This window comes from Marmota flaviventris, chromosome 1 (assembly GCF_047511675.1).
Source record: "Marmota flaviventris isolate mMarFla1 chromosome 1, mMarFla1.hap1, whole genome shotgun sequence".
Classification (NCBI taxonomy): domain Eukaryota; kingdom Metazoa; phylum Chordata; class Mammalia; order Rodentia; family Sciuridae; genus Marmota; species Marmota flaviventris.
In genome coordinates this window covers 145,196,198-145,222,328 of record NC_092498.1, presented here as the reverse complement: position 1 = coordinate 145,222,328, position 26,131 = coordinate 145,196,198, and the positions used below count along the sequence as shown (strand labels likewise).

Sequence of the window (26,131 nt, the reverse complement as noted above, 5' to 3'; positions counted from 1 at the left end):
ACATGTACACATAATGAAAAATTATTTGGCCACAGCATGGATGAACCTGGATGAAGAAACCACATGACATGTGATTCCATTTGTAGGAATGAAGCAGAATCCAGAACAGGTAGATCCACAGAGACAGAAAGCAGAGCTGTGGTGCCCAGAGGCTGTGGTCACCCTAGAAAAACTACAGGGAGTAACGAGGTCACAAGATTTTTTTGGAGGGGGGACGGAACTGCTGAGCAACTATAGAGGAGCAATCACTGGGTGGTCGCACAACTTAGTGAACATATTCAAAACTCCTGAGTTGTACCTTCAAAAAGGTGAACTTTTTTTGGTGGTGGTGGAGGAGGAGGAGGAGGAAGAGGAAGAAGAAGAAGAGATGAAAATAAATATCTATTCCTGTGCCTGCCCATGATGTTCTGGTACTTTTGTGAAGGTCATCTGGTAATTCTAAAAGTGAGCTGTTTTAAATTCTATTTTTTTGTGTGTGCTTTCTGTTTTTTCTTTTTCCTTAAAATATGCAATAGTTTTTAAATTAAGTGACTATATTCTATTAAAATTTTAAAATTTAACCATGAACATAGGGCTTATTGGCTCAGAGCTGGGCCCTCAGCCCAGGCCCTGCTTCCCGCCTTGCACTCTCAGCCCTGCCTCAGCTGCCCACATCAGTGAGCTCCAGGAACATGGCAGAGATACCAAGGGCCAAACAGTTGCTGATGCCTACCCCTGCCCTTGAGGGCTTCACATGGGAGAGCTTGGAAGAGGTCAAATTATTTGGCATATGGAGGTCACCCTAGGAAAACTACTAGCTGCTTGGTTCATGCCTGGGAAAATTCAACTACTGATATCATAGGAAAGTTCACAGGTGAATTAAGGAGGAAAGGAAAACCTTTTCGAACTTTGTCAATTGTGAACTTGTTTGCTTCATCTTTAATATCCTCAATGGTGGGAAGGTACAGGTCTCTTGGGATGCCGCCATTCTCCTCGTATAGAAATTCCACCGTCTGCCGGGCAATATCCACCATGCCTGAAAACATAACAGACCCAGTAACTCTCCACAGAGCATGCAGTCTTGAGATCAACCATGACACTGACAAGTATCTGGAGTGAAATGACACAGAATCTTTTAAACACTATTTATGGGACAGTGTACTTCTTAGGGAAGGCAACTATGCAGTTTCTACCAAGTGTAAAATACTAAAGGCATTACTTCTGAGAATCTCTCAGACCTCTCTTGTAGCAATACAAGCAAGCACCAGTGTGCAAAGGTCCAAAAACATTCACTGTAGCACTGTTAGTAAATAATAACCACAAAATGGAAATAGCGCAAGAATTTATCAATACAGGATGGTTAAAAATGATGGATCATTATTATGCATTTTTTTTTTTTTTGGTACTGGGGATTGAACTCAGGGGTGTTCTATGACTGACTACATCCCCAGTCCTTTTTTTTTAACTTTGAGATAGGGTCTTGCTAAATGGCCTTGAACTTGTCATCCTCCTGCCTCAGCCTCCTAAATAGCTAGGATTATAGGTGGTACCACTGGGCCTGGTAAGCACCTCTTTTTAAACAAAGCCTATTTCCATTACATAAACCCACCATCTTTATTTGCTATCTTGCTGTAATGAAGCGTTATGGCAATTTTCTAAGCATAGTTTAAAAAGAGATTGTGATTATAGAAGGATTCTTATGGAAAGAAGCATCAGAGAGAACAAACAGAAACTGTGGCTTAATATCAAAACATTTTGGAACTAAATAATCTTTCCAAATAGTGGAAAGGAAGAAAAAAAATACTATCCAATAAGCAGGAATAAGAGTCAAAGGGAGAATGCCAAAGTAAAGCTTGTGGAGGCCAGGGATAGATAGCTTCATTAATCTTCTCCGGGGGACCTGATGACAGGAGGCTGATCACCATTACAGAGGGATCCTTTGGGCACTATGAAGCATCTACCTATCCTCCTTTCAGCCTTTCCACTGCTCTGCCGAAGGGGAAAAGTCTCACCTCCATCATTACCATTGTGACATGCAGAACTACATTAATTGAGTGCTTACTTTGTGCCAGGCACTGCTCTTAGGAGTTTCAACTACCTATATCAGCCCATTTATTTCTCATATACAAATGAGACTGTTACCATACTGATTCCATTTTAAAGATGAGGAAAGCCCAAGCTCCCGCGGCTGATAAACAGCACATCAGTGACTTTAGATGTGACTGTTAACCACTAGGTTCTTCAGATTCCCAGGACAACCATTCCAGCTGCATTTAACAGTTCATTTGAGTTAAAATGAAAGCAAAAGATCCAGAGCTCACTGGCAGTATGGGAGAAGACAAGGTCAAGTAAGGCTGGACACTTGACGAGCACCTCTCCTGATTTTACATCTCCCCCATCTCTTCAAGCCATGCAATGAGCTCCTTGGGAGAACAAAAAGCACCAGACCTAGTTGTAAAGCACCCTTGATCTGGTCCAGGCCGGATTTCCTCTCTGCTTCATTCCGGAAGCGTCTTCGGATGGTAGGAAAAACCTTGGTCTCCCAAGCTTTCACCAGCAGGGCATAGTGGTCCTCCTGAAGGAGAGGCAACCCATGAGCAGAGGGGAGCGCCTCGAGCAGGCAGCATGCCTCCCCCCCTTACAGCTCTCGCCCAGTGGCCTCGCCCAGGTGACACCAGTGATGGCAGCAAGGGGTACAGCCTCAGATGCCAGGGAGGAATAGCTCAACAAGCTCTTCCCTTCCCTCAACAGCCACTGAAACGCTCTGAGCTCACTGCTGCACTACTGCCACCGGACTGCCCCTCTCCAGCACCTGGACCTGTACTTGGCCATAGCCCAGTAGAGACCGACATCAACGGGTGGTGTGGAAAGATGAGCACGTCACAATCGTTCAGGCACAGCCACCCAGCTGAACCGTACCAGCACTGGCCTTGCAACCTCACACCAAAATCATTCCCTGAAGCTCATGGCAGCCATCAGGGAGCTAAATAAATATGGCCACCTCCTAACCTGGGTCTCGGGCCTCTTACCTGTGGAATGTCATCATCGTCATCGTCATCACTCTCATCGTCTGCAATGGGAGGTGGGTGAGGGTCTGGGCCAGAGGTGATGAAATTCTCATAGCTGAGCTCAACTTTATAATGACAGGAGGTGTCACTATCATATTCTATAACAAAGCAGGACGACAGCAAAATCAACCAAGAGCAAGCTAGAAAGACCATTAACTTCCTACCCTTGGAAAAGCTGGACTTCCTGAGTGTGCATCATGGATAGACTCCTAGCAGGTGGACAGACTTAAAGCAGAGTCAAGAAGAACTAGGCATCTATGATTACCCTGAATCCCAAGATAGTTTTTATGGGTCTGATTTATTCAACTCAGAGAACTTGGAAGGTTCTTTCCTATGAGAGAGAACCAAGCAGACACTTCACCCAGTTTTCAAACCAGCATCCCAGGGGCCAGATGTGGCCTACAGATGTGGCCTACAGACAGCTTCAGTTTGGTGAGCTCAGTTTTACTCAATTTTATTAAGACATTTTTCAAATAAAGAAAAGTTTATGATACACACCTATGTGCCTACCATCCCGATTCTATCATAGGCATCTTATTATACTTTGATGGCCACAGTTTTAAATCAACATTTTTTTAAATGAGTTAACTATAAAATGAGAGATTTTATAAATGCTCTGGGATCCTTAGCTACCTCATTCCGTTCTGCTGCCACTAACCTGTGATGGCTCCCTGAGGTGGAAAGTGCCTCCCTGGCTGCCATGCCTCCCACCCCCTGTTCTTTCACTTGGACTGGCCCGCCATCCTCAGGTGGCCTATGGTACTTAATTTGAGGTCTCTGTAATGGGGATGGCCCAGTGAAATGGGCTTATGGTATGCACAGCACTCTCAACCCTGGCAGAATGGGGCCTCAGGAGGAGGTGACTTACGTTGCTGAGCGGTGGCCACGGCTGCAATCCGGCACGGTGGCCCATGAGTGCCTGGGTCTGATGCAATACTGGTGCCGGCATCGTTGTCACTGTCAGATGCCATGGCAAAGGGCAGGGCCTCGAAGTTTGCACTAATCTCCTCTGCCAGGTCAGTGCACAGGTCAGCTGCGTTGCGATGGGCCTGCCCCTCGGCATAGGCAAATGGGCGGGAGCCAAAGTTGGCTCGAGTTTTGGTGTTCTGGAAGGAAAGGGCATGAAATAAAGGATTTGAAAGGTCTCTGGTTTCTCTCTCTTCATGGTACTGGGGTCTCATTAAGTTGCTGAGGCTGGCCTCAGCCCTGTGATTATCCTGTTTCAGCCTCATGAACCAGGGGGATGATAGGCATGCGCCACTGCATCCAGATTTTTTTTCTTCTTTATTATTTTTATTTTTAAAGTTGTAGTTGGACACAATACCTTTATTTATTTATTTATTTTCCTGTGGTGCTGAGGATCAAACTCATCGCCTCACATGTGCTAGGCGAGTGCTTTACCACTGAACCACAACCCCAGCCCTTTTTCTTCTTTTTTAAATACCCAAGGTGCACTTGACTAAATGGTGAATCAGAATGGCCCCACCTGGGAGTGGGCAGGAGTAGTCAGGCAGGGGGCAGGTGTGACTCCATGACCTGGTACCTGAAGTGCCACCCAAGCACATGCTGCCTCCCTTCCTGCCCTGCCCTCAAACTCCTGTGCTCTTTGCTACTCACACACAGAGCCCTCCCTCATTTCTGGCAAGGCCTTTCAACCTGACACTACCTACTGCAGGTGCCACTCCCTCCCCCGAAGCATTATTTCCTCCAATTCTGCCTAGTTAAGTTACCATTCCAGACTGGGCTCAAATGGCACTTCTTTAGGGAAACTGGGACATGGTTAGATTCGCTTGGTACTTGCCTTCATAAAGACTAATATTCTCATGCATAGCATTTATTAGTTTGTGATCACACACATATACTTCTGTAATTATTTGACTAATGTCTAATTCTTCCACTTTATTATAACCCAGGGATGCTTTACCACCAAGCTACATCCCAGCCCTCTAAATTTATTTTTTTTTTTTTGAGATAGGTTCTCACTAAGTTGCTGAGAATGGCCTCGAACTTGGGATCTTGCTGCCTCAGCCACCTGAGTAACTGAGATTATAGCATATGCCACCACACTTGGCTCTGTTTCTATTTCACTTAGAACTTGACATAGAGTAGGTGCTCAATAAATATTGCTGAATGTGTTAATGAGTGGAACAAGCTGGGAAGTTCTGTCTTATTGCCATCTTTAGTTCACTCAACAAATGCAGATACGAAAGACAATATCAGAGATATGGTACAGGGCCAGGTCCTAAAGACTTGGGCTTTTACAGTGCATGACATGGGAAGCCACTGATGGGTTAGAAGTAAAGAAGAGACAGTCTAATTAACTTTTTTTTTTTTTGATGGTGATCAAATCCAGCACCTCACGCATACTAGGCAAGCACTTTATCAGTGAGTCACATTCTCAGTCCCTAACACTTTTAAGGGATAAGAACAAGGCTGAGAGGTGGGCTGGAGAATAATGGATGAAAAGCAACCCCAGGGATGATGGTGGCCAGGCCAGGTGTTGGTGGAGAAATGGAATACATGGGTCAGGTTCGAGACACATTTTGAAGGTAGAACTAACGAGATTTGCTGGCAAACTGGATGTCAAGCAAGAGGAAAAAGGGAAATGAAGGAGGGTTCCAAGGTTTCTGGCCTAAGGAACAAGAAAGCAGGAGCTGCCATTCCCTAGGATGGGGAAGACTTGGAGAGCAATAGCTTTGGGTTTGGGCAGAGCTTGGCTCACTTTTGGATATGTTAACTTTGACATGCCAATAAGACATCTGTTTTGAGATGTGGCCTAGGCTTCTGGGTACATGAGAATGGGTACCTGGGTATAGTCTCAAATACAGAGATGAATTTGGGGGCCAGCAGCACATTCTCAGGAATAATGTCTCACAAAACATTAGATGTTACTAGGTGTTCCTTAAAAACCAGAGGTCCATGATGGAATACATGTGGGGAGGCTGGGTGGGTGAATACGAACTTCTGGCTCTTAACCAAAGGATTCCTCCCAGGGTCACTGTCAAAACCTAACCACAGAATCATTTTAGCAGCATCTGAAGGAGCACTGCTACTTTTGTCCTTGTACTGCTGTTAGAATGATGGCTAGAAGGAGTCAGAGCAGTTAGACTCTAAGTGCTTGCCAGACTGTGGGATCAGCATGTTGCTTAGGCTCACTTTGCGCTCCTTTCTGTTAACCATGCACAATACGGTATGTACAGAAGCACACACATTTACTGCCTTTTATCTTCTCCTTCCTGATAGAAACAAATTACTAAGATCTGCTCTCTTCTTCCAACAAGGTGATTTACCTTTTTCTGAATGTGAACCACAGGCCACATCCCACCAGAGACATCCTCAAGGTATGGTGAAAGGCGCTGCCCGCAATATGTGAAGTATACCCGGCCCTTGGCTGGCTGCCCCGGTGGAGGTGGAGTACCCTCGGTTCTCTCCCAGCCAATTCCTGCCACGTCACCTATAGTAGAGAAGAGGAAGGACACACACACATTTCCTCCCTTTATTGACTCTCCAACAAACTTGTAATTTGCAACCTGTGTGGCAGCCAGATGAAGTCAAAAGTGCCCCCTAAGTTACCAAATGGGTAATGGCCTTACAAAGTGAGAGGTTTGGTGTACACTAGGGTCAGCAATGACAAGAACTTGGTTTTCACTAAAAGACAAACCATATTTCCAGTTCCCAAGTTTATTTAACTTTAACCCATTTAGATCCAAACTTGGGACCACCAGAAGTATTCAAGTTAAAAAAGCCCCCACCGCACTCACCAGGAGAGAGAGTCACGTCTAAGCGAACGCTCTTCCACTGGAGCAGACTGGAGCCGTTGTAGTGCACGGCTCGGCCATTGCTAGGGAGAGAAGGAGGGAGTCAAGGGCGAGATGCATCAACCTGCACAGCGGCAGGTGAAGTGCACGGGGAGGGCATCAGCAGCATGAGGGCCACCAGGAACCCTGAAATGTGAGTGCATTTCAATGGGCATTTCTCACATTTTGTGGGGGCAGAGACTGTGGTATCACTTTAGCATCAATACACCCACACCGACGACTCCCGAACTGTCTTCATAGAATAAAGGATGCGGGCTCAAATCCATTTGGAAACAAAACCAATCTCTTATTGCAGGACAATTAGGAAGGAACGATGCCAACAGGCACCGTGAATGTCCAAGCGAGGGAAGCAGCGGCTCCTTTCCTCAAGCTTATTTGAAGACACACCTTGATTTTGGCTTCTTATCTACAAACACCTTGTAGGAAGCTGCTGTTCTCTGAAACACTGACCCACTTTTCTTCTCTTTAAATAAAAGTAGTAGCAGTCACTCACTTGTGGAAAAGGCAAGTGCCCACTGGGTTGGTCCAAGCTCCATCTCGTTTCTCGGCTTCTGTAGCAAAGCCAAAGGAAACTATTGGTCCAGTGTCGTCATCAGTATCTCCATAGGAAACAATTTCAATTTCCCAGTAAAAAGATGGGGCCTGAAGAGACACCAGCAGAGGGCACAGTCAGGTGGCTCAGTCAGGGCCCCAACCACTTCCTTGCTCTTTCAGTTTGGAAGAAGCAGCTAAAGGCAATGTGCTGTGTGCTGTCTCACCTGAACTGGCAGAGGTGAGGTGGCGTAGATAAAGGTGCCCCGGGGCAGACCTCCCCCAGCGCTGGGGTCAGCCAGGAATGTGACCGAGGTCAGGTGAGATGAGAACATGCAGGCCCGCACTGGAGGAAACACTCGGGAGGGGCTCCAAGTTATCTCTTTGGGCTACAAGGTGTGGGGGGGAAACCTCATTCAATAAAATTGCAGACACAAATACCTCTATCTCCCAAAGAAAACAAAGGTTATCTGATGGTATTAAAATACCAGCATATTCAGTTGTGTACATATAAATAAAATAATTTTACTTTTTATTAGAAACATTGGTTTTGTTGGTGGTGCTGAGGACCAAACCCAGGGCCTCACACATGCTAGGCAAGTGCTCAACCACTGAGCCACGCCCCAGCCATATATATACAAGTTTTGATTTTTTTCCCCAAAGGGAACTTCTTTCTTAAAAGGCTATCTTCTTCACCACGTCCACTCCTGTTCCCCAGGAATATTTACTCTTTTAACTCCGTAAATGTTAATGCTAATACTTTAATCAATCTAATATCATGAAATAGTCTTCTCTATCGGACAAAGCCTGTCTTTCTGACCCCCGATTTCACTGTATCCTACAGAGAGAACTGGGAGATGAGACGCAGGGAAAGACTGAGCTCCAGAGATGTGCGTCAGGTCGCCCTCATAGAGGTAGCTCAAGTCAACCTGGATGCCTGGCAATAACAGCTCGAGCACACGCTCCGCTGCTGCTGGCTGACACGGACAGGGAGGGATTCGCCATCTACAGAGGAGAAAGACCTGAGCATCAAAAGTACAGACAGAAATTCATTTGTGTTTAAAAAACTTTTATATCAATGTGCTGACCATGGCAACTGGAGATGATGACGTTTAAAGGGACTTTTTCCTTTTATATGTTTTATTTTAATTTTTTTAGGTGTAGATGGACAAAATATCTTTATTTTATTTATTGATATGTGGTGCTGAGGATGGAACCCAGTGCCTTACACATGCTAGGCAAGCACTCTACCACTGAGCCACAACCCCAACCCCCTTTTATACGTTTTTAATGTCTTTAAAAAATAAGTTTAAGATCACAGAAAAACTGCAAGAATACAGCAAGTCTTATACACTACCTAGATATTCCAACTTATCTTGTGTAATTCACATAATATACAATTCTCCATTTCAAATATATAAGTCAGTGGTTTTTAGCGTATTCAGAGTTGTGCGATCATCACCATGATCTAATTTTAGAACATGTTTTTCCCTGCTAAAAGAAACTGTGTACTTCAGAACTCAAACCCCATCTCTCTCCTTCTAGCTCCTGGCAACCATTAATCTGTTTCCTTTATCTATGGATGCGCCTGAACTAGAAAGTTTATGTAATAGAACTAAGAAACATGAGGTCTTTGTCGATTTCACTTGGCATGACTTTAGGGTCCATCCATGTCATAGCATTTATTAGCACTTCATTCCTTTTTATGGCCAAATAGTCTGTTGCTTGGATATATCATATTTTGATTATTCATTCAACACTTAATGGACACTTGGGTTATTTTCACTTTTTGGCTATTGCAAGTAATGTTGCTATCAACAATCAAATATGTAGCAATTTTAAATATTTTGTCACTTTTGTTTTTTAAATTAGTCTCTCATTCTCTCTCCAAATACACCTATTATGAAGTGGACCAAGTAGCTAAAATTTTAAGGGCTTTCTTTCTCTGTTGTTGATAACAAAGAGAACTATTAATAAATCAATAAATTATGCCCCTAATGTAATTTTTCAGTATTCATAATGTCAGCTCAATATGCTTTGATATTCGGATGACTGCAAGCACCTACAAAGGGCTTTGCAATGCTCATCCTAAATGTCATCAGCAAGCTGCTGGCCTTCTTTAATGACGTGTGTTGCAGCCTGCAGCCAGGTAGGAGGTGTGAGGGCTCACCTGTCTCCGGTCAGCCTGCAGGGGAGGGGGCGGGGGCCGGGCGCAGTCCCGATAGAGCATCCTCAGCCGCTCACACTGCACCTCCACAACAGCAAGTCGCTCTCCTGCAGAGGGGCACAGGGAATCTGTGGAAACAACTCCTACAACCCCGAACAGAACTCTGACTCCTTTGGAATAGCATTGAAGCAAAATTTATTTATAGACATCATTTAATTCCTTACAAAGGAGCAAATGCCCTGGGACATCTTTGACTATGACATAGTCAGCAGCATGGCCATGTGGCTGCGTGCGTGGCTTGGATGAGGCTGCTTAGATGCAGAACCTTGCTCTACTCCTCTGTATTCACTTCTCACTTCCAATACAAGGGTAATAATAGTGCCTAAATCTCATGGGTTTTTTTTTTCCTTTTTAATTTTTTTTTTTAGTTGTAGATGGACACAATATCTTTATTTATTTTTATGTTGTGCTAAGGATCATACCCAGTGCCTCACACTTGCAAGGCAAGTGCTCTACCACTGAGCTACAACTCCAGCCCTCTTGTAGGGTTTTGAGACGATGAAGTGAATTAACTCAGGTAGAGCCCTTAGCTTAGCTCCTAGCACAGGGCAAATAATGGGAACTATTATTCATATTCCTAGTAAATGAAGGCTATTATTCTTAATATCTAAAATGATTTTTAAAAATTAATGCGTATTGAGCCAAATGCGTTGGTGCACACCTGTAAGCCCAGCAACTTGGGAGGCTAAGGCAGGAAGACTGCAAGTTCAAGGTCAGCCTCAATAACTTAATGAAACCCTGTCTCAAAAATAAAAATTGCTGGGTGCGGTGGCACATGCCCGTAATCCCAGTGACTTGGGAAGCTGAGGTGGGAGTATCATGAGTTCAAAGTCAGCCTTAGCAACTTGGCGAGACACTTAGCAACTCAATGTCTCTAAATAAAATACAAAAAAGGGCTGGGGTAATGTAGCCCAGTAATTAAGCACCCCTGGGTTCAGTCTCCGGTATCAAAAAAATAAAAATAAATAAAAATCATCTTTATATATCAGTATAAAATGCCCTAGGTCCAGTCCCCAATAAAAATAAGCCAATCAATAAATTAATTAATGTCTATTGAATGCCTCCTATGAACCAGGCACACTGCTAGATATTGGAGAATATGAAGACATAGGAGGTTAAATAAAAAGTGTGAGCATGCACACAAACACACATCCACACAAAGGAGCATAAAGCTTCACTGTATGTTTATGTGACATAAGGCCTAAGCCCAGGCACAGATGAGTGGGCAATAACTTCATTCTAGAATCCAGATAGGCTTAATGAAGATAGTATTGACTTCGATCTTACAAGAGACAGAAATGCAATAAACAGAGAAGAAAGAAAATTCTGGTGGCTTGACACTGTGAGAAAAGGTCTAGAAAAGCCAAGTGCAAGAGGTATTAAGAATATTTCATGGGATGGGATCGTGGCTCAGTGGTAGAGCACTTGCCTAGTAGGTGTCAGTCGCTGGGTTCAATCCTCAGCACCACATAAAAATAAACAAACAAAATAAGGTATTGTGTTCATCTACAACTAAAAAAAAAAAAAAGAATATTTCACAAGATACATGGAAGTTAACTCACAATGGATCAAAAAACACCTAAACAACATAAACCCTATAGCTAAAACTATAAAATTCTTAGAAGATGATATAGGCATGAAGACTCTGGTTAGGCCATTTGGACTATAAATCCGCTAATATTTATTTCATTCCATTTTTAAGGTTTTTTGTTGTTGTTTTATGTTTTTGGGTTTTTTTTTGGTACTGGGGATTGAACTCAGAGGCACTTGGCCACTGAGCTACATCCCCAGTCCTATTTTGTATCTTATGTAGAGACAGTATCTCACTGAGTTGCTTAGTGCCTCATTTTTGCTGAGGCTGGCTTTGAACTCATGATCCTCCTTCCTCAGCTTCCTGAGCTGCTGGGATTACAGGTGTGTGCCACCATGCATGGCCTATTTCTTAAGGTTTTAAAACCATTATATAATTTTTTTGTAGTTGCAGATGGACAGAATGACTTTATTTTACTTGTTTATTTTTATGTGGTGCTGAGGATAGAACCCAGCACCTCAAGCATGCTAGGCAAGTGCTCTGCTGCCGAGCTACAATCCCAGCCCTTAAACCATTTTTGTAGACACAAATTTACAACAGATACTAATGGTTTTTAGATATGACACCAAAAGCACAAGTCACAAAAGAAACCTGGGTAAAGTGATTTCTTCAAAATGAAAATTTTTATTATTTCAAAGTATATTATTAAGCAAGTGAAGAAACAACCCATAGAACAGAAGAAAATATTTGCAAGTTACATTTGACTTGGGACTAGTATATCTAGTCCCTTGTTACTCAATAATAAAAAGACAAATAATCCAATTTAAAAATTTCCAAGGGATTTGGACAGAAATTTCTCCAAAGATGATGAACAAATGGCTAATAAGAATGTGAAAAGATATTCACCATGATCAGTTATTAGGAAAATGTAAACTAACACCATCACAAGGGACCATTTCCCACCTGTGAGGATAGCTATAATAAAAAAGGTAGACAACACCAGCATTTGTAAAACATGGAGTAACTGGAGCCCTACATGTTGCTGGGATGTAAATGATATGGTCACTTGAAAAACAGTCCCTCAAAAAGGAAAGCAATTCCTTAAAAGTTAAAGATAGCCAGGTGTGGTGGCACATGCTATAACTCCATGTTCCCAGGAGGTTGAGGCAGGAGGATTGAAAGTTTGAAAGCAGGGTAGGCGAATTAGAGATTCTGTCTCAAAGTTAAGTAAGTAAGTAAATAAATAAATAAAAGGGCTGGGGGTAGAGCTCAGTAGAGAACTTGCCTAGTATGTGTGAGGCCTTTGGTTCAATCTCCAACACCACCAAAACAAAACCACAAAAAAACCCACAGAATTATCATGTAAGCCAGTAGTTCCACTCCAAGGTATATGCCCAAGAGAACTAAAAATATATATCCACATAAAACTTATATAAATGTTTATAGAAGCATTATTCATAATAGCCCAAAGTAGAAACAACACAAGTATCCATCAATCAATCAGTGAGTAAATAAAATGTGGTCTATTCATACAACAGAATGGGATTGAGCCATACAAAAGAATGAAGTACTATAATATGAATGATTATGAAAACATGATGCTGGTGAAAGAAGCCTGACCCCAAAGGCCACATACTATATGATTCCATTTACATGAAATGCCCAGAAGATGCCAATTTATAGAATAGAAAGCAGATTCGTGTTGCCGGAGGCTAAGAGTAGAGATTAGGGTAGTAACCACTTACTGTGTATATGAGCAGTTTTTTGAGAGGACAGAGGTAGAGATATTAAGGAATTAGTGGTGAAGCTCACTGAATTGTCCACTTTAAAGTGGTAAATTTTATAGTCTGTAAATTATTCCTCAATTTTAAAACATTCCTGGATTTAAAAAAAAAAAAAAAGTAAAGTACCCAGCCAGGTGCCTATGATCCCAGCAACTCAGAAGGCTGAGGCAGGAGGATCATTAAGTTCGAGGCCACTTAGCAAGGTTCTGTCTCAAAATAGAAAATAAAAGGATAGGGGATGCAGCTCAGTGACAAAGTGCCCCTGGGTTAAATCCCCAGTAAGAAAAAGCAAAGCAAAGCAAAGCAAAGCATTGGGTTTGTGTCAGACAGTGGCTAAGGACTAATCTACTTACACTGTAGCTACAGACACATAGCCACCTAAGGGAAGAAACAGACACACCCAATGTAATCCCATGATATGAATCAGGAAACAAGAGAGATAAGGCAACTTTAAGACAGAGTCAAAGAGGGGCCAACAGTACAGCGGGCCCATGAGGTGTGTGCCTGGGTCCTTTATATTTGGGGTACAAATGTGGATCTTTGCTTCCCAGTGGTCAGGAGGAAGAGAGAAACTGTTCAATTACAGAGCTTATGGAGGCCATAAATAAGTTACCTAGTCATAAGGAGACCAACTATTTCTGATATACACTTTCTAACTATTTTGTTTAAATGACTTAGAAAATTATTCTGGACGACCTCACATACAGAATCTCAGATGATACAATGACACCTGCAACAATGCTGTTATAATTAACCAGTAGCAGTTTCCATGGTGAAGATTCATGCTAAATAACAAGGTAGAAGCTATGCTTGGGGTTGGGGAAGGGAACAGGGCTTACTTGATAAACTTCATTTGCCATGAGGTTGGCTTAAGGTAATAGCAGACTCTATAGTGTCTGGTGTGAGAATTTAAAAGTCCTACACTTCAATGAAGAAAAACCTCGTTCTTCCCGGTCATAGTAATAAGAAACTGAGTGGTCTGCTGTGACTCTGTCCAGGGCACAGGCAACAGCTTGGCATCAGTAGCTAGGAAAGCCAGTCACACAGGGCAGCTGCTGCTCCTGACAAGCAGCCACTCAGATCAGGTCTTCAGCAAGATGACAGAGGTGACAGTGTGGAAAGAAACAAGGTGAGAGGAAAGAGCTGGGAGCACAGTGCTGGTGGAGAGCTGGCGTGGAGACCGGTAGGGCAGGGCTCAACTCCAGAAGGATGTCAGCAAGAGACATGAGGACAAGGTGGAGGCACTTGCTCGGCTACTCCTGGAGCAGCCACCATACTCGGAGTATTAACTGGAGCAGGGAAGTCAGGAAGGAGAGCTGATTCCTGAACAATCGGCAACTCTGATTATAAATGTGGCACACTCCTGAGGCTGGGGAGGGGATATGGTGGAGAAACAGCCAGCAGGCCTGGGTCTCCACAGAAGGGAGACAGTGAAAACTCAGAAGGGCAAGGAGAAGGTGGGTCAGGGCAAACTCAGGGCACCGTTTCCTGTAGTGTGGTCTGAAGGCCACTGTGCCATAACCATCTGGGCCACTCTTAACAGCCCTGTGGTTCTTGGGCAGCATTTATCTTTTACTATTATTTTCTTGGGAAGTAGTTTAACATGATTCTGAGCTTTCTTAGGAATTTTCAGTTTGAGAGCATCTGGGTCAAGAAATCTGTATATTAGAAAGTTGGGAGAGGGAGAGATGGCTGAACCTGGGGTTCTGGTTCTCTAAAAGTGTAAAACAAGTCAAGACCTCTTTTGGTTTCCATGGGCTTTGTCTTCAGGTTTGAATCGTGGCTTCCTTTGCTGTTTCAACTCAGAGGTCCAGGTAACCTCTTAGGAGTACTACTTCTTCATGGGAACAGATCCTGGGAGTGCTCCCGTCCTGTGTGACACTAAGTGCTCTCCTCTTTACACAGAGAAGTTATAAGATTTAGATCTCAATTATTATTACAGTGGCCATATCTGTTACTTAAGTAAGACCAGACGAAGGAAAATAGTGGGAGGAATTCATTGAAATATTTTTGAAAATCTGAGGATCAATATTTATTGTTATAAATTTCATGACAGTTTTATATATCAAATAAAAGGCATTAAAAAATTAAAATCCTAAACTGGGTGCAGTGGCATGCACTACCTGTAATCCCAACTACTTGGAAGGTTGAGGCAGGAGGGTGGCTTGAGCCCCAGGAGTCCAGGGCCAGCCTGGGTAACATACTGAGACCTCATCTCTGAATGAATGAACGAATGAATATCCATTCCATTCTCGCTTCTCTTCATGCCCCACCCCTCCTAATATCATTTATTAAACAGAATTTCTCCTGAGCAGAACTATGATCCCATCTGGGCCATAAGAATCCACTGCTCTGTTACAAAGTAACCCAGAGTACACGATGTTTTCTTTGATTATTATGGGTAAGTGACCTTGCAGTAGCAAAGTTTGATATTTACTTAAAGCTTCAGGGCTATTTCTGGGAATCTGATAAGTGAATTTTTAGTCACAGTTATTAGTATGCATTTCCCACATGGTTCTCTTTGTTCTTTTCCAATAAGGAATACAGTTAGGTGGACAATGATCAAAACCATGTGAGACCACTGCTCTAAACTACTACAAATCTTGGCTTGTACATTAAGCACCAATGTTAATTTTACAAATTAAGACCATTTTATTCTATAAAATATGTAGAAGAGAATAACGAGGAATGGTCCTGTAGAAAAAAAGTGATTAAGTCAGCAAATTTTATGTTTGCAAAAACAAATTATGCTTGCTACAATCAATTGGAATATTTCTTAAAATGTTTCCTAAGCCAAGAATATGAAAAAAGCAGAGGCAGTGAACTAAGGACCTACCAGAAGTAGCAAACTAAACTATGGGCAAAAGACCTGTCCCAAGTAATTTTACCCTAGCAGCCCAGGTAACTCATTTTCTCCCATTTTTTTCTCTAGTCACAGATCTCTCTGAGGTTTACATATGACTGGTTCTTCCGGTTGGAACTTCTACTGAATCTTCTTATAAAAGAAGAGATTTGAGAAGTAAATCAGATACAAATAAAGACAAATATATTGGGGAGAAAAAAAAGAATAAAGATAAATTAAGAAATGAAAAACAAATAAATCCCAAGAGAAATGACCACAGGGAAAAAGAATTAAAAAATTATGGACAGAAAAGGTATTAGAGAGTTATGGACAAAGTAAATGGTCTAAGAAATAATAAATAATATAGATTTAAAAAATGACCAAAAGAGGATTTAAAGAGATCTAAAGGCAAAACCAAACAAATAACAGAAAAAATGCAAGGCAACTACCAATTTATAGGAAATATGAGGGCTAAAGAGCATGTTAAGTGACACCTACAGGGACACAAGCAGCAAAATCCAGACTGTGAAACCTTTTAGAAAATGTATAACACACCAAAAAATAAATAAATAAGAGAAAGAGGAAACTATGCTTTACAAGAGTTGTATAAGACATAGAAATTACACCATGAACTTTATTTGGGTCCTTATTCAAATAACCAAATGTAAAAACAAATATGATCTCTATAGGAAAACTAGGAAGTGAAATGCTGACTAGATGTTTACTAATATTAAAGAATTATTAATAAACCTTATGGGGCTCTCCCAATGAGCTGTATCCCTACCCCCCACCCCTTTGATGCCAGGGATTAAACCTAGGGGCACTTAACAACTAAGCCATATCTCCAACCCTTTTGAGTTTTTATTTTGAGATAGCGTCTCACTAAATTGCTCAGGGCCTTGCTAACTTGCTGGGGCTGGCTTTGAACTTTTGATTCTCCTGCCTCAGCCTCTTGAGCCACTGGGATTACAGGTGTGCACCACCATGCCTGACTGTAGCCCTTTTTATTTTGAGACAGGGGATTATGAGGTTGCAAGGTGGGCCTTGAAATTGCATTGTCCTGCTTTAGCTCCCTGAGTTCATAGGGAGGATCATGGGCGTAAGTTACTGTACCCAGCTAAGAGGTCTTATATTTTAGAGAAACATACCAAAATATTTACAGATAAAATAATATCTAGGATTAAAATTATCCCAGGGATGATAGCATAGATGAAGCAGGATCACCTGTGAGTTGAACTATTAAATTTGAATGATGCAAACACGAGGGTCTAGGACATTGCCCCACTACTTCTGTATGGTTTTGTACTTTCCCTTAACACCCACCCCCAAGGATGGATGTCAGTGTAAACTCAACCTTGAATTCAAATGTAGCCCATGACAATAGTCAGAATATATACGCCACCCGTTAGGGATTTCTTATTCATATTTCTGATAGGGAAATAAAGGCAATGAATTAATATAGATGGAGAAAAGAAAATATTCTAGCAGGGGCCTAAAGGTAAACTGAAGAATGCCTGCTTCCTCGCTGGTATGACTGAAAGCTTTTGACTTATATCTGTAGGTCTGGGATATCAGTGAGTTGTGATATACACTCTCCTAGAACTCAGCTGCCTCGTGTATGAACACAGATAATAATCCATTATCAAACAGTAGAGGTGCTGATTATGTGCCATCAAAGAGGAAAGGAACAGGTACTTACCAGCACTGCATTCCTGGGCTACCAGGTTAAGAACTTCAACAGCTGCTGGACACTGCTGTATGAATTCTTCACAAAATAAGCTGTCTTCTAAAAGCTGGGCCATGACCAGGCACGCTCTTAATGTTAAAAGATTTACAATATTTCAAAGTCATCAATGTTTATTCTCTATAATGTCAACTGTGAAAAACATTTCAATCAATTTTGTCCCTCAGTTTAGACTCTCTACTCCTCTTGCTTTTTCTTTTCTTAAAATATTTATTTTTTAGTTGTAGGTGGACACAATTATTTATTTATTTATTTATTATGTGGTGTTGAGGATTGAACCCAGTGCCTCATGCGCGCTAGGCGAGCGCTCTACCACTGAACCACAATCCCAGCCCCCTTTGCTTTTATTCTTGGCTGGACTGGCTTGGAAATATACAGTCAGTCCTCCATATCCATAATATCCACAGGAGTTCTGCATCTACAGATTCAACCAACCACAGATCGAAAATATTTGGGAGAAAAAATTGCACCTGTACTGAACATACACAGACAATTTTTTGGTTTGGTCATTATCTCCTAAATAATACCATCTATCAACTAGTTATAATGTAGTAGGTATCCTAAAGATTCTATACAGGGCTTAAAATATACAGGAGGGTGTGTGTAGGTTCAGTGCAAATACAACATTGTTTCATACAATGGCTGGAGCAACCACAGACTTTGGTATCTGAGGCAGGCCTGGATTCCATCTCCCACAGAAGTCCAAGAACGACTGTATTAGCAACTTTTCTCACACAGTAACTATTGAACTGCTTAGACAGTCTCCACTAAACAGAAACACAAAATGCCAGGTGACCAATCTTTTTTTTTTTTTTTTTTAAACTATAGATGGACACAATGCCTTTATTTTTCACATGGTGCTGAGGATGAACCCAGTACCTCACACATGCTAGGCAAGCACTCTACCACTGAGCCACAACTCCAGCCCCTAGGTGACCATCTTAAAAGCTTCCTCTAAACTGTGCTATTTGGACAATAACAGAGTTTCAGAAGCAAGAGAGAAAAAGCTATATGCTGATTTCTCTCTCAGGATTCAATGTACATATTAGAAGTTTCTGAGAGGTTCCATGGTCAGAAAAGAAACTTGTTACTCCTATTTAATGGTAAATAAATGTATTTGCAGGAAGAGATTGCTTTCCTTTCCAACACAGATACTGAGCATTCCCTGGTCTTCTGGTCATCGGTTTGGAAAATGATGGACCAGAAACACATCATTGTGGCTGAAGCCATTTGAAAAAATGGCAGTGTTATTCCTGTGACAGAACAAAGTGCTTCTGCCAGAGCAAACCATGCAGCTCGTGTATGCATTCCACATGTAGTAGCTCAACTGCTTGCTTATTTTTTCAGGAGGACAGCTCAATTTTATTTCCAAGTGTAGAAACAGGATGCAACAAAAACTGCAAAAATCAGGCACTGCAATGAGCTACAGTAAACAGTACAAGATAGTGGTTTCTGTTCCACAGCTGGCATGAGCTTCAAGCTGTAGACCCTTAGGCCTGAGGTGGTAGGGCCCACCCAGCACCCCAGATAACCTGGGAAGGAAGCATCTGGGGTGGGTGCTCACCTCGTTCTTATTTCAGCCAGGAGCCGGACGACTGCCATCACAGGTGCAGAGCCATCTCCTGTTGCAGGAAGCGAGGTGTGAATTGAGAGACTGCCTTCCTGTGGAAGCAGCATGGACTGAACTGCCTGCACCACCTTCTCAGTAATGGACAGTTTGTGGAGGGGCAGTGCCTAAAGGTGGGACAAGATGGGGACAGAAAGTTAAAGTAAAATCATCAGAGAAAGTCATAAACCAGATTAAATTTATCAAAAATACAATATACTATGGAATATTCCTAACCAACAAAGAAATGAATTTTGTTAAAAATTTTCATACAGGGGCTGGGGATATAGCTCCGTTGGTAGAGTACTTGCTTCACATGCATGAGGTCCTGGGTTCAATCCCCAGTACCAAAAAAAAAATTTTTCATACAAATGTAACTCTTCAGTAGTTACAACCAATATATAAATACACATCACAAGTAAAATTTAAAATACCAAAGTATCTGTTTCTTTACTAGGCAAGTGCATGTTAACCATTGCAGAACAGCTAAGATTTTCAGTGACATTTTATAAAATATTTCAAAATCATCTTACCTCTGACCTTGGAACACAAAGTCTAGACAATGGAATAGTCAATGTGTCTGACGCTTGAGAAGTCTTTCGACAGTCTATGGGTGGAAATCTGACTGTAGCGATACCTTCCTGTTCGTTGATAGAAGCCACTACTCCAATGCTTCCTGATATTCCTCTACCTAAAACCTAGAGACAGAGATGGATTAGCACTACCTGTCAGCTCTGATGTGTGTGCAGTTATCTAAAGTGACAAGCAGGAAGTGTCCATTTACAGCTGTCATTACCTGCACTACAGTAATCATTTATTCTAGTGTGGGTATTAGCCCAGGATATGAATCAAAATAGTAGGTTTAAAGTCTTACAGCAAGGTGATCACAACATGCCATCATCTCAAGCTTGCCTGCCTTCCTTCCATTTTCTTTCTTTTTGGGGGGTACTGCAGACTAAAACCCAGAGACACTCTACCACAGAGCTACATCCCCAACGGCTCTCTCCCTGACTTTTTTAAAAAAAATATTTCTTTTGAGACAGGTCTCACTAAGTTGCTGAAGCTGGCTTTAAACATGGGATTCTTCTGCCTCAGCCTCCTGAGTTGCTGGGCTTACAGGCGTATGCTATCATGCCTAGCTCTCAAATTTTCAATTCTAAAATATTGCTAATATTAATGACCTTAGAGAACACACATATTGCAGTTAACATTATAAAGTGTTGCATTAGTTTTTTGAAAAATGTATAGCACCCTGTAGATTAAAAATCATGTTGCTCAGATTCCTTATTTATTTTGAAGGAATGAGGGTTGGGTTTTTTGGGGTTGGTTGGTTGGTTGGTTTTTTAGCTGCTTCTGTATGGGGGAAGCAATGAGGGGGAAATAGTGGTGGATTACCTGAACCTCAGATCCTATCTTGATTGTCTCTTTGAAGCCTCCAAGTGCACACAGTGCAGCGACAGCCTGGCGAGCAATTCTCTGAAGTTTGGCAAGTTTTCTGCCACTGCTGCTGCCATTTTCCAGAATGCTTTCTGCATGTTTCCCCAGTTGTGGAATGTACATCAATGCACGAGACAGAACCTAAGCACAAGAGGCAGCCTGGGTGTCAGGAGTTACACTTGGTTATTTGATGCCAGGGATAATGAAGTGTTTACCACAGTTCCTGGGTTGTGTTTGTACTGAAGGAATTTTGGATACAGGAGGTACCAAAAAAACCCCAGGTGTGGCCAATGACATATTATATACATACCTTATATAATCAGACAAATCTGGAAAATACACTACCTAAAAATATGGGAGAATCAAACACTGTGCTTCTAAAAGCACTAAGATAAAGCAATCACTCATCTGAAGGAAGCCCATCTCAGCTTACTGCCTGCCTTCAGCACTTAATTACTTTTAGGACTTCGTATAAGATGTTCACTTGAAGATCGACTATGGAGAGGGGGAATGGATTACAGATATTTGGTTTTGTGACTTGGCTACTATTATAATGATGAATTACTTACTGATGGGGCTCTCAGGCAGTGTAAGTCACAAAAAGGCCTCCTTAAAACTTAGTGAATACACTTAACACATCCAATAAATGAAGGCTGCATGACCTCCCAATGTCAGCACCAATCTAACATAAGCGAGAATAGGCACTGCCATTTCTCCCTGAGAAACTATCCTGAGCCAGCAATCACAGGAGACAGAGATTAACAGAGTCGAAACTGCTAAATCAAAGCAAATTCCAGCAGAAAAGTAGTCTGTATATCTGGCTAACTTGGAAAGTCTTTCTTCACTAAGATGTCCATTGCTGTGCGTGATTCTAAGGCTGGGGTGGAAAGTAGCTGCCTTCTTCCCTCCTCAGGTAAGCAGCAATGCCACACTAACCTTTTCTGCTGTTGTGGTCCATATTTGAGCCGCGTTAGATTCAGGTGCCATTAGCAAGCTATGAAGCAAAGCGATCACTTCTGCAGCCATGCTGTTTGCTACATGCCCACTGATGAAGGGTCGGACAGGGTCAGTCCTGCAAATGTCAACAGGGAAAACTGTCAATACCCAAGGAGGGTTAAAAGTGGTGCAAAATCAGCATTAAGAAGAAATCACTTCTCCCATGACAACCCTCTCAGAGGATTTTATGTCGTAAAAGCCTGAGTCTGGCCCTCCCCACTCTCCCTGTTCTTGGCTGGACCTGTAGTTACACATTTCTGCACACACTCCCATCATCATTATCTGTCGTGTTGTGACGCAGCCCAGAACTGGGATAATGCCAGCACCATGACCTTGAACCTCCAAACTGTGAGCTAAGTAAAACTCTTCTCTTATTGAGCTAGCTATTTCAAGTATTTCATTACAGTGATGGGAAGCTAATAAGACACTTTGAAACAACAGACCTTAAATAGTTTATTGCATGAGCCATAGAATCAAAGAAAGACCCTGTGCTGCAGCTACTCTTTGCTTGCAAGTACAAATATCTTGTACAAACTCCTCTGAGGAAATACTCACCTATCCCTTCTATTCCTAACAAAAAAAAAAAAAAAAATTTCACGTGTTCAGTGGGGAAGTCCAGTTTGAAAGGAAAAAACATTGCAAAACAGGAGTTTATTACCTATTTTGAAGCATCCCCTGGCTCTCTACATAATGTCCACTACATCAGGAGCAACTCCCTGGGCCTCCATGACAATCTCAGATCTACCTGAATGGGTTCGCTCCTTGATGTAGCCCCAGACTCTACTTTGAGAGCAACTTCTACAACAGATGGGTATTTTTAGGCCCCAACCATCATTTTCAGTAGGTTAAAGGATGAAAAAAAAAATTAAAACTCTAAAAATAAGCCCATTACAAAGCCAATCTGAGAAGAATGGACAGATTCTATCAGTGGCAGGTTTACCTGGCGAGTTCTGAGTTCCTCTCTCTGCAGATGGAGGTTTGGGCAGTTTTCTTTTTGTCACCTGTGGACAGTCCACTCACAGTCTCTGGATTGACAGACTCTACTGGTGGTCCAATGCTGACGATGAGGCCTGACTGTGCCCACTTGGTGGCTTTCCGAAGGGCAGCTGCAGCCTCTTCTGTGATCACTTCGCAACAGCCACCCTGGGGGTTGTTTGAAGACACTCGTTTCACCCCCAAGTACTAGGCACTTCCAAATCCCCCTCTATTACCAAAGTAATCCAGGTTCATTTGTAAAAAATTCTAACGTCAAATATTACACAGAGAATATCAAATTTCCATAAACATCCCATGCTCTCACCCAGTCTGAGCAAGTTGTGAGTCCTCTAGATTTTGTTCCTGCAAATCACAACTTCCATAACCATGGGATCCTACTACACACAACTTTACAATTTACTTTTATCAGTTTGCCACACACATTTTTAATAGTTGCATACTATTTTATTTTACAAATTATGAATTTCTTTAACCAATCTCCTATTTATGGGTACATGGACTCTGTTTTGTTTTTCAAACAAATCTCTGAAAAACATGCAATGGACATTTTTTTTGTTGGACACTTGAGAATGTTTATGTACTCTCACTTGAGAATAATGGGTACCATCAAACTTTGCTAACATTACCTGTGTGATAGGTAAAGAGTAATATGTTACTGTTGCTTTTATTACTTTCCTTCAATTGTTTTGGGGTCCAGATATTTAAAAAATATTTTTATGTCTTTAATTAATTAAATACCTGTTATTGTCTTAGCAACCTTTCACCTCTCTTAAACTTTACAACTATTTTTAGGTTCTAAAACTATCTTAAACAAGCTGATAAAAACTCATAGGTCAACCTAAGAATTCTCTATTACATTTTTTATTGCATTTCTCTATTATATTTTTAAATTAATGACAAACTGGTTTTGACTATTTTCTACCTCTGCCTTTTTTCCTTTTTTTTTTTGGTGGGGATGGGGGTGTGCTGGGAATTGGGGATTGAACCCAGGGCCTTATGCATGCTAAGTGCATGTTCTACCACTAAGCCACACCTCCAAGCTTCACGAGTTCTCTTTAACATGGCCTCTTAAGCCACTGGCTTTAATTTCTTACCCTGCATTTGTGGAAAAATGAATTTTTTTTTTTTTTTAGACAGGGTCTCACTATGCTGCCTGTGTTGTCCACGCTGACCTTGAACTCATAGTCCTTTTGCATTGGTCTCTGGAGTAGCTCGGAGTACAGCTACTAGCCACTGTGCCTGGCAGAACTAATTTTTACAAAAGTTTTCGTAAATGTGGCAAATGCTCATTAACCATGGGTTTACTATAGCAGTTTCTCCCACGAGGTTTACCTTGGTCATGTCTCTATCCATCTTCACAACTTTCTCCATGTTGGCACCAGTACCAAGTCGGAAGGGCCGCCCTTCTGAGCTACTGAAAAAGGAAAGGCAGAGAGTGAGTGGCCTTAGATACACTACTGGAGGTGGCTGCTCGCTGCCAGGCAACTCCGTCATGCTTAGGCTGTCCTTAGATGCTAACCCCGGATTTTAAAATCTACAGTAAGACTCTGCATTTTTCAAAAAGGAATTGATTTATTGTTGCATAATCATAGCACTTTTGAAGTCCAAAAAAACAGCTGTAAGACACTTTGAGCCGCGTTAGATTCAGGTGCCATTAGCAAGCTATGAAGCAAAGCTTCATAGAGTTGTGATGGTATCTAGACACCCACACGAAAACAATGCACAACAATAAAGCTGAGTGAAGCAGATGCTCTGAAGCTAGCTGCAAGGAGGGCTGGTGCCCAGGAGGCACTCCGAAAGTCACCTCCATGTCACAGCAGGGAAGCTTCACCAGTAGCTAGACTGTAGCTTCCTGGGGGAAACACTGAAACTTCTTTTCTAATAATTCAACTTCACTTCCTCCTAAAACAGACACTCCTTAGAGATATGCTCACCTGAGCACTGACCTGCCTGACCCTGCTCTCACAACACCTCTATTCTCTCGGCTGTCGCACTGGCAGAAGGGGTGCAATCATGAGGGTGACAACCTGGTCGGGTCACTCATGTGAAGGGATGGCTCTTCCATCTGAGACAAACACCTGTTCTAAATTCCCCTGTGCTAAGTGACAGGCTTTCCTGTCACTCTAGATCACTATGGGATTGTAACATTTGGGCAATAACTATGCTTTCACTTTCTTGTTGAGCAGCTGGGCCATTCACATTTCAGTAAAGCTTTACAAAAGTGTCTCTTCTTTCTCCACCTCACTCTATATTTGCTGATGGCTGAAAGATACCAACAACTGAAAACCAAACTGTATTACTGCCCCTCATGACCCAAGTTGTGCCATGGACTCTGCACCCAACACAAACAGCAAGGCGCTTTCAGCAGGGCTCCAGCTCTGCTAGACTGGGGACAGCACCTGAGGTCAAGGTGTCAGTTCTGCCTCACTTTCTCCATGTGTCTCTGCAGGGGTGACAGCAACAGTGTGTGTCTGCTGGTGCTGTTAGGAGGGCTGCGTAGTCAATGTGTGTGAAGGATTACTCTAGTACACTGTCTGTGGCATGAATAGTGCTTGGTGACATATAGCTACATTATAATCATTAGAGTCACCTTAGTAATGGTTGGAGAACTTCGTGGGAGGACTGGTCTTCCCGTTTGTGGATAAATATGGAGAGCTTGCCATCCACTGCTTCACTCTCTTCTCCAGGATCTTTATCTCCTTTTAAAGAATTCTTGGGACTGGTTTTTGTTAACGTGGTATCCGGTTCAGAAGCAGTTGGAGAAAGAACTGTCTGACATCCTTAAAGCAAAAAGCAGGCCCATTCAGAAAACAGCAGCATCGTTTCCCCCTAATGAGCAACACTGGTTTGGGAATCTCTCCCCGCTTCCCACCCCCCAGCTCTTTCTTCTTAATCACAGGAAGTTCTAGTACCATCCTGGGCCTGACTCACAGGAGGCTGTGCAATCAGTGCCATCCTCCTCCTGGGGAGCTTCTCACCTGGGACCACGTAATCTGCCAGCTTTGCTAAGAGCAAGGAGGCGATCTTGGAAGCTGGGTCACTGGGATCCTCCTGCTCACTGTTTAGGGAGGGGACAGAGTAGCTCCATGGCGGGAGTTCCACATTTCCACAGTCCTCTACGCTCATCAGTGGCAGTGCCGCCCGGCACAGTTGAAGAATGATAAGGACCAATTTTGGAGATGGGCGCTGGTCAAGCAGCAGGGAGAGGAGCTTGGACACACAAGCTGGCTGGCTCAGGATGGCTTTCCCTATGTGGCTCCTGCAGAAAGAAGAAAAGGTCCAAAGTGCTGGAAAGGCTGACCTATAACACGCAGAGCCAGAGTTCCCTAAGTGAAGTTAAGCAAATGGAAGAAATCAGACTTCAGAAGGAAGATGTAATGATTTGGCAGTATGCTTTTATGAAAGAAAATTAAGGTTTGTTTTTTTGGGTTTTTTTTGGTAAACATTTGATGAGAGCTCATAATTGACCAATAAGACTTTTTAAAAAAGATTTTTGACTATTTTCTGATCTCTGATGTCTACTTAATTGACATCCTAGATTCAGGGCTTCACAGAACACCGAGACGGGGAAC

The 26,131-nt window shown here is 42.3% G+C and overlaps 1 protein-coding gene across 8 annotated transcripts in view; it reads right to left on the bottom strand.

The window, feature by feature from the left end:
• Positions 1–26,131, bottom strand: part of Hectd4 (HECT domain E3 ubiquitin protein ligase 4) — a 177,402-nt gene that overhangs the window by 36,023 nt on the left and 115,248 nt on the right. For 5 of the 8 annotated variants that reach the window (XM_071617043.1, XM_071617024.1, XM_071617027.1 and 2 more), the window contains exons 36-53: positions 25,538–25,818; positions 25,150–25,339; positions 23,892–23,973; positions 22,504–22,706; positions 21,504–21,639; positions 20,526–20,708; positions 19,664–19,828; positions 19,089–19,258; positions 17,480–17,595; positions 9,567–9,706; positions 7,624–7,785; positions 7,359–7,507; positions 6,809–6,888; positions 6,338–6,501; positions 3,916–4,153; positions 3,009–3,145; positions 2,428–2,554; positions 878–1,015 (exon numbers count right to left, since the gene is read on the bottom strand). In XM_071617043.1, the coding sequence (XP_071473144.1) occupies positions 878–1,015; positions 2,428–2,554; positions 3,009–3,145; positions 3,916–4,153; positions 6,338–6,501; positions 6,809–6,888; positions 7,359–7,507; positions 7,624–7,785; positions 9,567–9,706; positions 17,480–17,595; positions 19,089–19,258; positions 19,664–19,828; positions 20,526–20,708; positions 21,504–21,639; positions 22,504–22,706; positions 23,892–23,973; positions 25,150–25,339; positions 25,538–25,818 (2,861 nt within the window). The remainder of the gene's footprint in view (positions 1–877; positions 1,016–2,427; positions 2,555–3,008; positions 3,146–3,915; positions 4,154–6,337; positions 6,502–6,808; positions 6,889–7,358; positions 7,508–7,623; positions 7,786–9,566; positions 9,707–17,479; positions 17,596–19,088; positions 19,259–19,663; positions 19,829–20,525; positions 20,709–21,503; positions 21,640–22,503; positions 22,707–23,891; positions 23,974–25,149; positions 25,340–25,537; positions 25,819–26,131) is intronic. The other 3 variants (XM_071617037.1, XM_027923206.2, XM_071617041.1) reach the window with 1 other exon arrangement.